Genomic DNA, 16260 nt, shown 5'->3' with positions numbered 1-16260 from the left:
AAAATAACATTGAGAAGGGTGCGTAATCGCACGCGAAATCGCGGGTAAAAACGCATGTAACAAAGGCATGCGTTTTTACTATTAAATACATTAGCGGCGATTCGCACGGATTCCCGACGCAGGCGAAAACTGTGGGTCCCGCCGTGCAGATTTGGCCCGCCGCCAAATCGCTCCCGCACGCCGCACAGGTGGAAACAGCCCCATTCACTAACATTAACTATGCGAATCCGCATGCAGTGCCCGCATGCGGATTCGCCCTAGTGGAAACGAGCCCTAAGAGATTGTCAAATTCAGCATAAACACCAATGAAGGTAATAAATGCAACCATGGCCTGACTCCCAGGCAATATGCACCTTATGTACCAGGCAGGTTGTGTATTGAACAGGATGTGTACCAATAGGGATACAAAAAAAAAAAAAGCTTAAGATATCTGTAACATTGGTAAGGCAATGCTCCTTAGTCGAGCAGAAAGTAATCGTTCCATTGCTAAATTTGAGTTTGCCATAGCTTTAATCTGAGTTAGTCGTGGAATTTCGCTAGTTCTCCAATTTGCAAGGATCTTTTGTCTAGTAGCAAAAAGGACATGCAATACTAATAGTCTATTTGTGGCCAGGAAATTCTCTATACCCACGTGTAGTAGTGCTAATTCTGGGTTAGGAACAAGACGAATGGTAGAGTATAAAGATATAGAGCTAAATATAGCAATCCATAATTTTCTTATAGGTGGACAATCCCATAATGTATGATCAATTGTACCAATGTCTTTCCCGCACCTCCAACATTGTGGAGATTGGTGTGGATTAAAATTGCTAATTTCCTTGGGGTTAGATACCAGTTTAGAAATATTTTGGGTCTGAAATGTTTTTAAAAAGACCATAAAATCCGGAAATAATAATACCGTCAGGGGGGTTAATTCAGTGCATCCAGAAAGTATTCACAGCGCATTACAGGGCATTTCAACATTTTTTTCTATGTTACAGCGTTATTCTAGAATTCTACACACAACACCCCATAATGACGAAATGAAAAAGTTTACTTGAGGTTTTGGCAAATTTATAAAAAAATAAAAAAAATCTGAGAAATCACCTGTACATAAGTAGCCACAGCCTTTGCTCAATACTTTGTCGATGCACCTTTGGCCTCAAGTCTTTTTTGAGTATGTTACAAGCTTGGCACACCTATCCTTAGGCAATTTTGCCCGTTCTGCTTTACAATAACTCTCAAGCTCCATCAGGTTGGATGGGAAGCGTCGGTGAACAGCTATTTTAAGATCCCTCCAGAGAGATTCAATCAGATTCAAGTCTGGGCTCTGGCTGGGCCATTCAACGACATTCACAGAGTTGTCCTGAAGCTACTGCTTTGACATCTTGGCTGTGTGGTTAGGGTCGTTGCCCTGCTGTAAGATGAACAGTCTCCCCAGTCTAATGCTGGGTACACATCATGCGTTTTCCTGCCGTCGATTTGCATGTTAAGTATGCAAAATCGACGGCAGAAATGATCGAAACGCGAATCGAGCATGTTGGAAATAATCGAATCGATCCCGATCGACCCGTGGATCGAGCGGGAAAATGCATGGTGTGTACCCAGCAAGAGTTCAAGAATGCTCTGGATCGCGTTTTCATCCAGGATGTCTCTGTACATTGCTGCAGTCATCTTTCCTTTATCCTGACTAGCCCCCCAGTTCCTGCCACTGAAAAACATCCCCACCACCATGCTTCACTGTAGGGATGGTATAGGCCTAATGATGAAGGCACATGATGCCTGGCATTCAGATTTCAATCTTTGTCTCATCAGACCAGAGAAAAAAATTAATTTAATCAATTTTGAAATAAAGCTGTAACATCACAAAATGTGGAAAAAATGATGCGCTGTGAATACTTTCTGGATTCCCTGTATGTCAAATCTGATCTGAAGTGATCCGTGTACTGCAGGCTTGGTCCATGAACTTGTCACCCGACCCTGGGGGATGGGGAATACTGCTCGAGACACAACGCAAATAGAAGTTACAGGAAGTTGTTTTGGTCCTGCTGGTGCCACTGTTATTATGTCCCCTTATCGGGTCATCAGGTATAAAAAGTGACCTTCAGTATACAGACTTCACTCCCTGGCCTATGTGTCGCCACCAGCATCTCAGGCTTGTCTCTGCAACACGGGTGAAGTGTAAACCACAAATATTTACACAAAATCCAGCTTCTGATTATCTAATCTCTCGTGTGTAAACTGTCACAAGGAAGTCGCAGATTGTAAAAATGTCTGTAATTTTTCTGCAATCTGATATGGTGGCTTCAGCTTCACACTCAACGGTTCCACATTCTTGGCCTGTCTTGCTTATTAAACACGGACGAGGAGTTCATTGAGGATTCTCAGGCCTGAGATAGGCCTTATCTGTTGTGCGGACTATAGACATGGTAGATTGGAATTCTCTGGCCTGAGATTGGCAGTATCTGATGTGAGGTCTGTGGACATGGTAGATTGGTATTCTCTATAAGGGACTGTTTTTCTTCCGTAGTAGTTTAGCCCTGGTTTTGCAATTTAGTTGACCACAGAAGGACCTTCACCGAGATGGTTTCTTCATCAGCTAAGCCTGTGGTAGGGTTGGTTTATCAAGATAAGGACTAAGAGAAATGGAGTAGTTGCACGGAGTATCCGATCAGAATTCTCCTGAAATCTTGATTAAGGTGCTACGGGCAATTGCTTCGCTCCGGTCTTCAGTGGTTTTGAGAAAACAGCATCCTTGTATGAAGGAAAACGTTATGTAGATGTTCACTTGCTGTTCTCATCTTCTCAAAACGGTTGTCCTCTCGAAGTACCTCTGTACAGTTTTTTACCTCATAAACCATGGATCACTCTCAAAATGGCCACCACTTTATCTCCTCTTGTGTCACCATTAGCCAACTCAGTTGAGATTTCTTCTTCTCCTGGTGGGTTTAGCATAAGTTTGAATCCTTCAGAGTTTGTAAGTGCTGAGATATTGTTCTCCTCTGCTTTGTTCAGGCTCGGGAGACAGGCAGGCCGAATGTATAAACATTGACTACTAACCGTTGCTTTCTTTCTGTGCTGACTCTCATAACGCTCTTTGCATGTTCCTTCTCTCTTTCTCTGCTGCATTCTGGCATCTCACAGTTATCACACAATCAGGTAATTGCTGTCTCCTCCTCCTCCTTCTCAGTCCACCTCTGTCCGTCCAGATGTCCTCCATTGTGACATGATCTTGGGGAGGCAGATAGGGTGTAATAATTCAGAAGGACCTGTCCCAGCCTAATAAGTGTATTCATCCATTTACAGGGACCTCCAGGGAAATCTGCAGACGAGTGGCCAATTTTACCAATTCCATATAGAAAGAGAGCATTACCTACACAATCTGTTCATAGAATATCGAAATCAGTTGGCCCTTATAGTACATGGAGGTGGTAAAATTGGCCAATCTGCAGATTAAAATTGGATGTGTGTACAGGGCCTAAAACGTAGCTGGGAAGTGACTATTTATACTTGACTCCTACGTAGTGTTATAGTTGACAGTGTGCACAGGTTCCATGCAGTGCTCGCCTCCTGCGCTGTGTGGCCCTATGAGGCTGCAGTCTTTCCTTCTGGCCACAAACCTATTCGCTCAACCGCAGAGCGGACGGGACAAGGACTGGAATTGAAGATCCCAGCCACAATCCACACAGGTAGTCCATGTCTGCTATTGTTGCAGAATGGCATGAGATCTGGGTATGGGGGACATTGTTAGATATCGTAGGAAAAGGTGAGTATACCCTGGTCTATGAGATGCTAATAATTAAGAGTTGATGAATGGTTTATGCAAATGTGTACAGGTTGAAAATGGGCTAGTCAAATGCAGCAGTGGTTGTCTTTCATTGGTCCATTTTTGAGTCGTGTAAATTTGCATCAGATCAAGTCATGCCGTGGGCTGAAGGGTATAAATGCGTGGCACGCGTGGGCAAGCGATCACGTGGCAGGTGTGCGCATGCGATCCCGTGGCAGGCGTGCGCATGCGATCCCGTGGCAGGCGTGGGCAAGCGATCCCGTGGCAGGCGTGCGCATGCGATCCCGTGGCAGGCGTGCGCATGCGATCCCGTGGCAGGCGTGCGCATGCGATCCCGTGGCAGGCGTGCGCATGCGATCCCGTGGCAGGCGTGCGCATGCGATCCCGTGGCAGGCGTGCGCATGCGATCCCGTGGCACGCGTGTAATTCAGGTGAATAGATGTTTATATAAATGTCCTATTTGCACTATAGGTGTGCAAATAGGACAGTTATAAAGGTCTTTTCCTGGAAGTGGTGAAAGTTGGCACTAAAACTCTTATTAAATAAAGATACTGAATAAAATGCTAAGAAGTCTGACATGCACATTGTATGCAGATATGGTATCATTTCAAGTGAACCCGAGGTGAGAGGGATATGGAGGCTGCCATATTTATTTCCTTTTAAGCTATACCAGTTGCCTGGCTGCTCTGCTGATCCTCTGCCTCTAATACGTTTAGTCATAGCCCCTGAACAAGCATGCAGCAGGTCAGGGGTTTCTGACATTATTGTCAGATCTGACCGGCTTAGCTGCATGCTTATTTCTGGCGTGATTCAGACACAACTGCAGCCAAATAGACCTGCAGGGCTGCCAGGTAACTACCGGAAGACCGTGTCACGGTAATTGGCGCCAAGTACTGGAGCCAGCTACTGCAGGAGATTGCGCATGCATCTCCCCTTGAATGTCGGAGCTCCGCCCTGCCTTCAGGCTCCGAGCAGGGAGACTTTTAGATGGCAAAAGCACCGTCTATTTACTGGGCACAGCGCTGCAATCTGAGGCAGCGCTGTACTGGGGACAGCTATGTGACACAGCTGTCCCCCTGGGGCACAAGAGAGTGATCAGCAGTGATAGGCTGAAGCCTATCAAAGCCGATCGCTGTGATAGGCTGGCCGGGAGAGGGAGGGGGGAATATGTAAATAATAAAAAAAAACTGTAAAATGTATTTAACAATACACAAAAATAAACAAACAAATAAACATCCGGGGGGCGATCTGACCCCACCAGCAGAGAGCTCTGTTGGTGGGGAGAAAAGGGGGGGGAGAATCACTTGTGTGCTGTGTTGTGCGGCCCTGCAGCAAGGCCTTAAAGCTGCAGTGGCCCAACTAACAAAAAATGGCCTGGTCTTTAGGGGGTGGTTTAGTACTGTGGTCCTCAAGTGGTTAAAAGGAAACAAATATGGCAGCCTCCATGTCACTCTCACATTGAGTTCACTTCATTTCCTATTCATATTCCTATCTGCATACAATTAGCAATACAATTGCATGCAAGCACACCTCATTGAGCCTCTCCAGTATGGCAGTGCTGTGTGACAGCTGGTGCCATAAGGTTGCATGTGATATATTGACATGCGCTCTCTGCCTGCTCTGCACCCCTGTCCTGGTAAAGGACCAAATGTTTTGCTTTGTAAACAGGTTGTACATAACTGAATTAACCTTTTGTACCCGGACGGCTCCTTAAAGGACCACTCCTTGCAAAAAAAAAAAAGCAAGCAGTTAAAGGGAACCTAAACTGAGAGGAATATGGATGTTTCCTATTAAACAATGCCAGTTGCCTGGCAGCCCTGCTGAGCTCTTTGGCTGCATTAGTGACTGAATCATACACCTGAAACAAGCATGCAGCTAATCCAGTCTGACTTCAGTCAGAGCACCTGATCTGCATGCTAGTTCAGGGGCTGTGGCTAAAAGTATTAGAGACACAGGATCAGCAGGACTGCCAGGCAACTGGTATTATTTGAAAAGGAAAAATCCATATCCTTCTCAGTTTAGGTTCCCTTTAAAATCTAACAGACAGGTTTTGGACAACTCCATCTCCTCATGGGGGTTTTTCTTTTTCAACAGCATTTCATTTTCTATGTGCTGCTGCAAGCGGTTAAAGCATAAGAATTGCAAAAATTGTAAAATTTAAAATACATCCCTATGAAATGTAGATGTCTCCCAGAGTAAAATGCTGTATGAATTGCTTTTTATTTCCTATGCCACTTACAGTAGCTAGTAAAAAGCTGACAAATCTGACAGGTTTTTGGCCTAGTCCATCTCCTCGTGGGGAATTCTCGGTCATTTCTTTATTTATAAAAGCACTTGTTGAAGGGCAGTTCCACAGTCCAACTGCTAAAATAGTGATCGAATAAGCAGGGAAGATGGCTGTCATCTTCCTATAGAGTTCCCCCCTCCTGTAAGTGACAGCAACGTAGGGGGAAAGTAATTTATAGTGCATTTAACTTAGGAGAGATCTCCATTTTTTTAATATTTTTTACATTTTACAATCGTTCTCAATGGTCCTTTATGGATAAAGCAAGTTCTTGTTGCTTCTTCTTAAAGAGGAACTCCAGTGAAAATAATGTAGAAAAATAAGTGCTTCATTTTTACAATAATTATGTATAAATGATTTAGTCAGTGTTTGCTCATTGTGAAATCTTTCCTCACCCCGATTTACATTCTGCTATGTATCACATGGTGACATTTTTACTGTGGGCAGGTTATGTAGCTGCTCCTAGCTGTTTTGGCTGTTGGAGACAGCTGTAAACAGCTAATTCCTGTCTGTGAACCTTGTTACATTGTGGCAGTTTGCCCAGAGTACCGCGGTACTCAGAGCTTCTTGTGGGAGGGGTTTCAGCACAAAATCAGTCATACAGCGCCCCCTGATGGTCTGTTTGTGAAAAGCATTATATTTCTCATGTAAAAGGGGGTATCAGCTACTGATTGGGATAAAGTTCAATTCTAGGTTGGAGTTTCTCTTTAAGGGCTATAAAATGTGACAAGAGATGGCGTAACAGCCGCTGGACAGAGAATAATCCATTACTGGAAATATTCAGAGGAAAAGCGCCGTACCCTACCACTGCGTCGCCATCGCTCGATCTCTTGTGAAATGTTCTATTTGAAAGTAAACATATCTCAGCCATTAGTGTACTTCATAGGGAAAGAAATGGTGTTATTTGATCTTTTAGGTTTGTCTTGGTTTACAAAGCAAAACATTTTTTAAAGTGGCCCTTTAACTTCCTGTATTGATATAGATCATAGAATGACCTGCATTGATGGCAGCAGGGGGGAAGGGGGTGTGGCTGAGGTACCCCAATAAAGGAAGATGGTATTTTTACACTGACCACTGCCTGACATGAACTCCACATCCCCCTCAGTCTTCACACCTGGAGAAGGTGAACAAAAAAACTAATTATTCTGAATCCATGCAGATTTTGTTGCCATGCACTGAACCAATCAAAATTAGCAGAAAATCGCATTTGGTTGGCCAAGTCTCAAACTGCATGCAAGTTGCATTCACATGACGTCAGAAACATTTGCATTAGTGTGACCCGGGTGGTTACTGAGCCACATGCAGGACATAGTCAACCTTTCACGCTTGTTTTCATTAATGAGACACTGAAGCAAAAAAAAAAAATGATGATATAATGAATTGGTTGTGTAGTACTGATAATTACTACAAGATTAGTAGCAAAGAAAATATTCTAATATTTTTATTTTCAGGTATAAAGTTTTTTTATAACATTGCATCATTTTCTAATATTTGCAGTTTACACACTACTCGGCATTCTAAATGATTTTACAGAGCAGGACCGTGAACTTTTGAACTGTCCTCTGGAGAGAAAAAAAAAACAATACGGTTAGAGACACTTGAGATAATAAGCTTCAGAAGACAGAGCTCTCTGGAGCTCATTGGCTCTTTTGCATAGATGACTCTAGTTTCTTAACTCTTAACGTACTGGAAACAATATTAGACTTATGTCTCTGCTCCTACTGCTTTATTTCTTAGCTGTACTACACATACAAATCATTATATCATATATATTTTTTTCGCTTCGGTGTCTCTTTAACTTAGAGCAGGATCATCCATCAGGCAACCTAGGCAGGTACCTGGGACATGGTGGGTGTCAAGGGACCCACCTACCAACTTCTCTGACCTCTCTGCACTTCAGCTTACCAAAAGGCCCACTAGGGGGCCCCAAACCTACTACCATGCCTAGGACCCCTAGGACTGCATCTTATTCCATCTCTGCATTAACTGCACCCAAAACCATTTGCCATTGCCCCCCATTCCTGCATATCTCTCTCCATCAGCTCATTAGAATTCTGCAGAGCTCTCTTGTTTGATGTCATCATCGCCAACATTCGCCTGTCATGAGAACGCACCCTGCTTGCTCCTCCTCTTTCACAATTGTTTATGGTTTAATGATTTTAAGTGTGCTCCTAACTTTCCTTCTGAAAACTCTGGGATCTTGTGGACTGAGATAATCGCTGCCTTCTTGCATCTCTAATGCTCGGTACACACCATACAATTTTCTGGCAGATTTACCTGCCAGATCAATTATTTCCAACACGTCCGATCTGAATTTCGATCGATTTTCTGAACGTTTTAATCGTTTTTTCAATCGATTTTGGTTCAGTTCTATAAAGATCGATTTAAAAAAAATAGAAAAAAACAATTAAACATTCGAAAAATCGATCAATTCATATTGGACATGTTGGAAATAATTGATCTGGCAGGTAAATCTGCCAGAAAATTGTATGGTGTGTACCTAGCAGTAGGCCTCTTTTCCACGAGCAGTTGGCAGGCTGTGAATTCACTGCAGTTCAGCTAAGCCCGCCCACCAGCTAGGCGCTTCCTAGCACTCGCCACGGGTGAAGACAGGCCAGTGCAGTGTGTGATCATGCTACCACAGTGCTGCCTTCCTCACTGAGTAACATGCAGTGGAAACTTTAAACTAATTACCCCAAATGTCTCCGCAGCCACGCCTCTTACACTCCCCAAATTTTGAAAATATAGAGAGGATCCCCCTTCCCTAACTATGGGCCAAATTGCAGCCCCAAAACCCTCTTGTTCCCGAGATAGAGTAAACAAACTTCACTTGTGAACCAGGGGCCTGCAGTTTGACACATAGGTGGGTTAACCCCTCCCCCCCCCCCCCCCCCACCCATTACCCTCAAAATTTGATGTGTAGGAGGCGTGGCTGTGGAGATATCGCAGTAAGACATTTCGCAGCACAGTAAGCAGTGTAAATTTTAGGGTTGCCTAATCAGGCACAGCTCTGGCCACCAATGGAATTTAATCTAAGCATGCTGGTTGCTGTGCTCGCCAGACTTATGTCAAACATGACGCACAGTGTGACCGGCCGTTTCCTTTCGACCGCATGCCGAACGGCGCTTGTGGCTGGCAGCCAGGTCGGCTGAACTTTTTCGACAAACAGCAGCTCAGCCGTCTACTGCAGAAAAGAAGCTCTTCCCCCACCCACTAAGTTATCCACCCAGCAAAGGGGTGGAGTTAACTCCACCCCTCTGTTGGGACCGTTAGAGGAGGGGCTTTCTCTCTGTACTGCCTTCCTTTGCTAAGAGAGGATTATAGAACAGCAGAAGTCCCTGAGAGTTGCATAAAGACTGAGAATGCATTACAAATTCAGAGACCACTTACAACCGAAATATCAATTTTAGATAGACCCACCCTTTAAAGTGAACTCCCACTTTTGTGAAAAAATTGCTTCAGGGCTATGGCGCCCACTAGAGTGCTTTTAGCGGCGCTTTGGAATCCAAAAGCGCTAGGCTAAATTGCAATTGGCAAAATTTTTCGGAGGGATTGGACTCCAATACAAAGGATAGGAGCAGTGAAAAATTGCTTTTGAACCCCAGTTCAACGGTGATTTTTTTTTTTAATTTAATTTTTTTTTTGCAGCGATTTTGTGTTCCGCAGTCGATTTAAGAATAAAAAAATTCCCTTCATGTCAGGTCGTTGTGCGGCCGCTTCTCGGTGCGTAGCCCCGCCCCCTGGCACAGAAGCAATGACGACATGTGTAAGGGGGCGGGGTGATGCTACAGAAGCCGGCGCACGGACCTGGCATGTAGGGAAAACTTTATTAAACATGCAGAGCACAAACCGCAAGCGATGTACACAGTGCTTGTGATCACTGGCAAATCGTGCCACAAATCGTGTCCAAAAATGGTGAGGAAAGAGCTTACACTCTGGGAAGTGCAAACTCTGCTCCCAGTGGGCGCCGGGCCTCACAGAGAAAACTGCTCTTCTCAAATTGTATCTTCTTATGGTAGGAACCGTTCTGTTTGGAGTACCAGCAGTCACCCAATGCCTATTTCCTTGCATGAAAAATAAGCTGCACAAAGCAGTTTTTTTTTCACACTTTTAGGAACACTTTGGCATGGCTGTGTTTGTGCACACAAAAACAAGGCAAGGAACCTTAAATAAAGTTTGAAGGTATTCTTTCAACGTATAGAGCTGTTCCAAAAGGTTGGATTCTTTTCTCAACAAAAAGTGGAGGAATGTCACTTTAAAGGGAACATAAACCCCAAAAAAACCCCATGAGTTTCACTTACCTGGGGCATCTACCAGCCCCCCGCAGCCATCCTGTGCCCTCGCAGTCACTCATGGCTCCTCCGGTCCCCCGCTGCCAGCTAGTTTCGTTTTTGCCGAATGGGAGTCGGCCGGCCGCCATGCGTACCATTTTACGCATTCCCGCTGGTACAGAAAGCTATCATGGACATTAACAAGTTCATTTTTACGCGTTACAGGTATCATGCGTAAATGTTTACGTATTGTACCCGTAACGCGTAAAAATTTACTTGTTAATGTCCGCAATAGCTTTCTGCAGCAGCAGGGATGCGTAAAAAGGTACGCATGGCGGCCAGCCGACTCCCAGTCGACAAAAACGAAACTAGCTGGCAGCGGGGGACCGGAGGAGCCATGAGTGACTGCGAGGGCACAGGACGGCTGCAGGGGGCTGGTAGATGCCCCAGGTAAGTGAAACTCATTGGTTGTTGTTTTTTTAAGTTAAGGTTTCCTTTAATTGTAGGTTTTCCTCTGTGAAATAATTGAATGCGGATTGTATGCAGCTTGGGTCAATTAAACTCTCTTCCTTTTGATTAATATTGATGTTATGCTGCTTACAATTTGCATTCAAAATAAAAAAGGTACCACATTGTCCATCTCTGCTCAGTCAGGTTGTAACTTCAGCTTTCATGTACAGCACCATCTGCTGGTGAAATATGGTATTGTAGGTGCAGGGGGGCTAGATTATAGGGTGCAGCTATTGTTGGAAATCTCTGTAGAACCCCCCTTTGTACAGCAGCATTGAGGAAGAAGGATTAGGCAGTGAAAAGCTGAACAGTTTTGTGAACTCTGTTCTTGAATTCCTGAGATGTCAGTGTGAGCGATGGTGCATAAAAATGAACGTGCATTCTAGGGTAATTTTCCTATAGGTTGTGATGAATGAGGTTTTCAATCAGTGATTAGCTGGCCTGTTTTTCCTTTCACTTTTTAACACTACGCTGAGTTGTAAATGTACAGATACATACAATGGCATGCCAGTTCCCATGGAAACCAATCAAGCTGTCAGTTCCTGGCTGATGTTTCCCACACTTCCTCCTATGATGACACCACGGCTCAAATTCCAACCCCTGGTGTCACCGAGAAAGGAAGTGAATGACTAAAAACCTAGACTTCTTCTGCACTCTCCACATAAATCACAGTCTCTGTCCTCATTGAAGGCATTTGGCCACTTCCTGTTAGGACAGGAAGTAAAGAAAATGTCTCCCCTATTGGGAACCCTGACAGTAATTGAAGCCTAAAATTTGTTGTAACCATTTTAAACCCTAAAATAAAAGTTTTGGGTGGAGTTTGGTTTAACCCGCACTTTGGTTATCATGTCTTAGAGAACCAGTACCGATTATTATGAATAATTTATATAGTGCCATCATCTTCCACCATGGCGCTGTACTATGTATGTAACTTTTCCTTACCGTCTAAAAAAGTTTTTACTTACAGCTGTCTCTGGTCTTTTTGGAGAAATTTAGATAATGATGGGGAGTGTGGTAGATTTCCCCAAGGTGGCCTAAAACAAGACCTGGCAGTGGTCCTAAACCTTATTTGTGTTGTTATACCTGCAATGCGCTCTTTAATTGTATTGTATTTGGAAGCATCAGTCAAGTTCACAGAGCCTCATCCCTTCCTCTAGCTGCCTGTTTACTCCTGTCCTCCACACCTCTCTGAATGTCAGTCATGATTGGCTATTGATCAGTAGGGAGGAGGGGCTTCAGCTAACCGAGCCATCCTTCCCCCATGCCAGCTCATGTGATACAAAAGGGCAGGGGCGTGTTTAAGACTTACCGGTAGTGAGCAGGCCTCTGGCGGTTGGTAAGGAGAAGACGAAGATCAATGCATTAGTGCAGAAGGTATTTTTAAACTGCAAACAACTTTTAATAAAACCTTTTTTGATGCATAATTCACTCACTATATGATAATGTGTTAAAAGCTTATTTTAAAAAGTTTGGCTGAACTTGAGTCTTGTTGCTGCATCATAACAATCTTTGGAGCCATATCCAGCATCCCACAGGGTCCAAGCAGCCATGATAAAGGGTTTTTACTGTTTCTAACCTGCTGTTAGCCCTCACACTGCATCACATGACCTGGGTTGTGAGTTCTGTGATAACTGATGTGATTTCCCTGCATGGAATGTTCCTCTCCAGTCCTGGATTGTGCAACCCCGCCCAGGCACCCATCAGTGTTCCTGCACCCCGTTCTGACTTCCCTGCGCACTCCTGCTTCCCAAATGTACCTCCACAACCCGCGTGCACTTACCTCTGTTCAGCAAAGGAGAACTCCTGGCAACACAGCTGCGTTCCTCAGAGCTCTAGAATTAAAGGAAACCTGTAGTGGAAAAGTGTCCAATGTGGGACAGAGGCTTCCTCCATCCTGCTCCGCCAGACTGTTCCAGCACTGACCACAAAGGCCAGTCCACAGCTCCTGTATGTGTGGTAGCACATGCTGGATCGGGCTCTGTTTTTTACACTGAAACCCGAGCAGGTCCGTGCTGCTATACAAGCACAGTACAGCCGCGTGCCCCTGATTTTTGGGGTCTCAGAGCTGGAACAGCCTCCTGGAGGACAGAAGCCTTTGGAGGATACAGAGGCTTCCTGCACCTGAGGTAAGTATTCCATTTTATGTTTTATTCTCACAGGTCTACTTTAAAGTGCATACACACACATCTAATTTTGATTGCCCAATCACTGGTCCAAGCCCCTATCCCATAGAGCCATATCAATCCCTGCCATGCACTGAGGAGGACCAAAAGTCCGATACAGGCTGTCTACATGTGGGGTTGCTGTGGCTCTGTAGAATTTAAAGCTATAGGCTTGCTATTCACCAGCCATTCTGGATGCAAACCTGGCTTCAGGGGCATAAAGAGATCATTTGCATATTCAGGAATGATGCATTGTGGGAAACCACAGTTGCTTACTTAACCTCCTTAGCGGTATGCCCGACACTGTGTCGGGCATGCCGCTCTGTGGCCCCAGGAATCCCCCATGCAGAAAAAATTTGATCCAATGGCCTAAAACCCTCTGGCTAGCACTAGGCTTGCTAGTAAGAGTGTCTGGCGCCCCCTCGATCCCTCGATTCCCCCGCTAATACATTACCCAGCCTGGATCCAGCGATCGGTGCAGCCTCCCATCACAGCTCCAGTCTCTCTATGGGGAGGATCGGGTTTGCGCATGTCATGTGCGACCCTCCCCATAGTGAAGGCCGGAGCTGTGCGGGGAGTCTGCACCGATCACCGGATCCAGGCTGAGCATTCGTACTAGCTAGCCTAGTGCAAGCTAGATGGTTACCGGGCATGAGATCTCTGGGGGGGACTGGTCAGCACAAACTGGCAAAACCTCCTGAGCGGCGTAACGCCCAGGAGGTTAAAACTGAGGCCTTGTTCATATTACCAAACGCAGATGGCCGTGCGATCACAACGCGTACGAACGCACGCCATTTGCATGGCTAATACCCATTCACTGTATTGAATGGGTCAGCCGCGCATTTCGGGATAAAATGCGTGCAGCATGCGTTCGCGGACCGCACTGGTCCGGAACGCATGCAGTGTGAACATCAGACAGTGCAGTCTATGCACTTTCTGATGTCGTGCGTGTCGGCCACCTGCACACGTTGCCGAAATACCGACGGCAACGCGTGCAATGTGAACGGGGCCTGAATTATCGCAAATACCTTCTGTTTTAAAGAGACTCTGAAGCGGGAATAAATCTCGCTTCAGAGCTCATAGTTAGCAGGAGCATGTGTACCCCTGCTAAAACGCCGCTATCGCGCTGCTAAACGGGGGTCCCTTACCCCCCAAAATCCCCTCCGTGCAGCCGGGGATCTCTTCCGGATTGAGGCAGGGCTAACCGCCGCAGCCCTGCCCCACGCGCGTCTGTCAGCGCGTATCTCCGCCTCTCCCCCGCCCCTCTGTCTTCCTTCACTGAGGGGCGGGGGAGAGGCGGCGATGCGTCGCTGGTAGACGCGACTAGAGGCAGGGCTGCAGCCGTTAGCCCTGCCTCTAGGAGCAGCAAAATCTACGACCAATTTGGTCGTTGATTTTGTGGGGGGGGGGTTTGGGGGTGAAGGGACCCCCGTTTAGCCGCGGGATGGCGGCGTTTTACTATGAGCTCTGAAGCGAGAATTATTCTCGCTTCAGTGTCTCTTTAAGAAGGCAAATCACACTGAGCATATCATTGTTTATATGTCACGCTGTCTCCAGTGGGAACGCCCCCTGCAAACTCCGCATCGGTCAGCCTGTCAGTCCCAGTGGCTGCAAAACCTTCCCAAGATTCAGGAGGAGAGCGGAAGTGAAGGGATTGTGATGGCTACTGCGTTTATGTAGTAGATATACATTGCAATATTTTCAGGGTCCCTGAGGAATGCAGATAATTGCCCGGAAGTCTCCTTTAAGCTGTGTGTTAGGACCTGTTCACTCATGCACTTCTCTGTGAATGGGCCTGGAGCCTGAGAATGAGCCTTTATCTTCCTTTCTGGTTATAACCCATTATTATTGGATGTGCTGTTTATGCGATTGTACCGCCTCTGCACCTGTTTGGCTCTGTCTGTCCCCCGAGAGGAAGTCCTCAGCCAGTTGTAATGGGCGCTTTTGTTGCAGGTGGAGGCTGGGCAGTATTCGGACGTACAATCCTGAACAGATCATGCTGAGCGCCGCCGTGCGCAGGACGAGCCGAGACGTCAGGATAATGAAGGAAAAGCTCATCTTTTCAGGTACTCTTTCTTTAATCCAATCATTCTGCCATTGTGTATTTAAGTTTTAGCCACCCTTTCTGGATACTGCTTGTGTAGGCAGCTCCTAATGTAGTATGATGGTTGTTGATACCACATGACCTTCAGTGACCAGTCAGAGGCTGGGAATCCTCTTAGCAGGTGGTGCTGATTGGATGTCTCTGGGGAGAGGAAGTGTGTATACCACATGACCTTCGGTGACCAGTCGGAGGCTGAGAATTTCTCCAGCCTGTGGTTACATAAGGGTGGTTTTGATTGGGTGCTTCTGGGGACAGGAAGTGGTACTGCTGGCCCAGAGCAATGCAGGCTTTTTTTTTACATACATTACTGTATTATTATTTATAGACATAATGTATAAAGCGCCAACATATTCTGTGGCGCTGTACAGAGTAAGAACCAAACACTGGGTACATTATCATACAGACAGTAGTATACACAAAATATAGACATTGGTACATAATACAGAACGGGTAGACATTACAGTAATTACAGTGACACATGGAATTTGCGATACATTTAGTCATGTTACAAGACACACAAGGGTGAGAGAGACCTGCCCTTGCGAGCTTACAATCTAAAGGAATAAGGAGGAAACGAGGTGGGGTAGTATACTCAGGAAAGTTTGTTTTTTGGTTACATTTAGTAAGGAGCCTAACTTAGCCAGCGATTGAAGGAGAATAGCCTAAGTTAAAGCTTATGCTTGTTAGAAAAAGTGAGTTTTGAGGGAGCACTTAAAGTGGACCTGAACTCCTGCACAGGGCACAAGGAAAACATCAATACACCCTGTGTGTATTTAAAGGACTACTGTAGGGGGTCGGGGGGAAAAAAAAGTTGAACTTCTAATGCTCCTCCACAGCAGTCCTGTGGCTGCACAGCCACTCGCCGATGCTCCGGTCCCCGCCTCCGGTTCACTTCTGGGATTTCAGACTTTAACCCTCCTGGCGGTCTATTAAAAACCGCCAGGGGGCAGCGCTGCCGTTTTTTTGTTATTTTTTTTTTTTTTAATCCTGTAGCGAGCCTCCCCCCCAGCCCCTCCGATCGCCTCTGGCGATAGGCGATCAGGAAATCCCGTTCAAAGTACGGGATTTCCTGGAGGGCTTTCCCGTCGCTATGGCGACGGGACGGGATGACGTCACCGACGTCGTGACGTCTAAGGGAGACCCGATCCACCCCTTAGCGCTGC

At 45.8% G+C, this 16260-nt stretch overlaps 1 protein-coding gene across 5 annotated transcripts in view; it reads left to right on the top strand.

The window, feature by feature from the left end:
- Positions 1 to 16260, top strand: part of GDPD5 (glycerophosphodiester phosphodiesterase domain containing 5) — a 239227-nt gene that overhangs the window by 214255 nt on the left and 8712 nt on the right. For all 5 annotated transcript variants that reach the window (XM_068266612.1, XM_068266613.1, XM_068266615.1 and 2 more), the window contains one exon: positions 14947 to 15059. In XM_068266612.1, coding sequence (XP_068122713.1) covers positions 14947 to 15059 — 113 coding nt within the window. The remainder of the gene's footprint in view (positions 1 to 14946; positions 15060 to 16260) is intronic.

This window comes from Hyperolius riggenbachi, chromosome 2 (genome assembly GCF_040937935.1).
Source record: "Hyperolius riggenbachi isolate aHypRig1 chromosome 2, aHypRig1.pri, whole genome shotgun sequence".
Lineage (NCBI taxonomy): Eukaryota > Metazoa > Chordata > Amphibia > Anura > Hyperoliidae > Hyperolius > Hyperolius riggenbachi.
The sequence above is the reverse complement of the archived record's forward strand: the minus strand, read 5'-3'. Positions and strand labels throughout refer to the sequence as shown.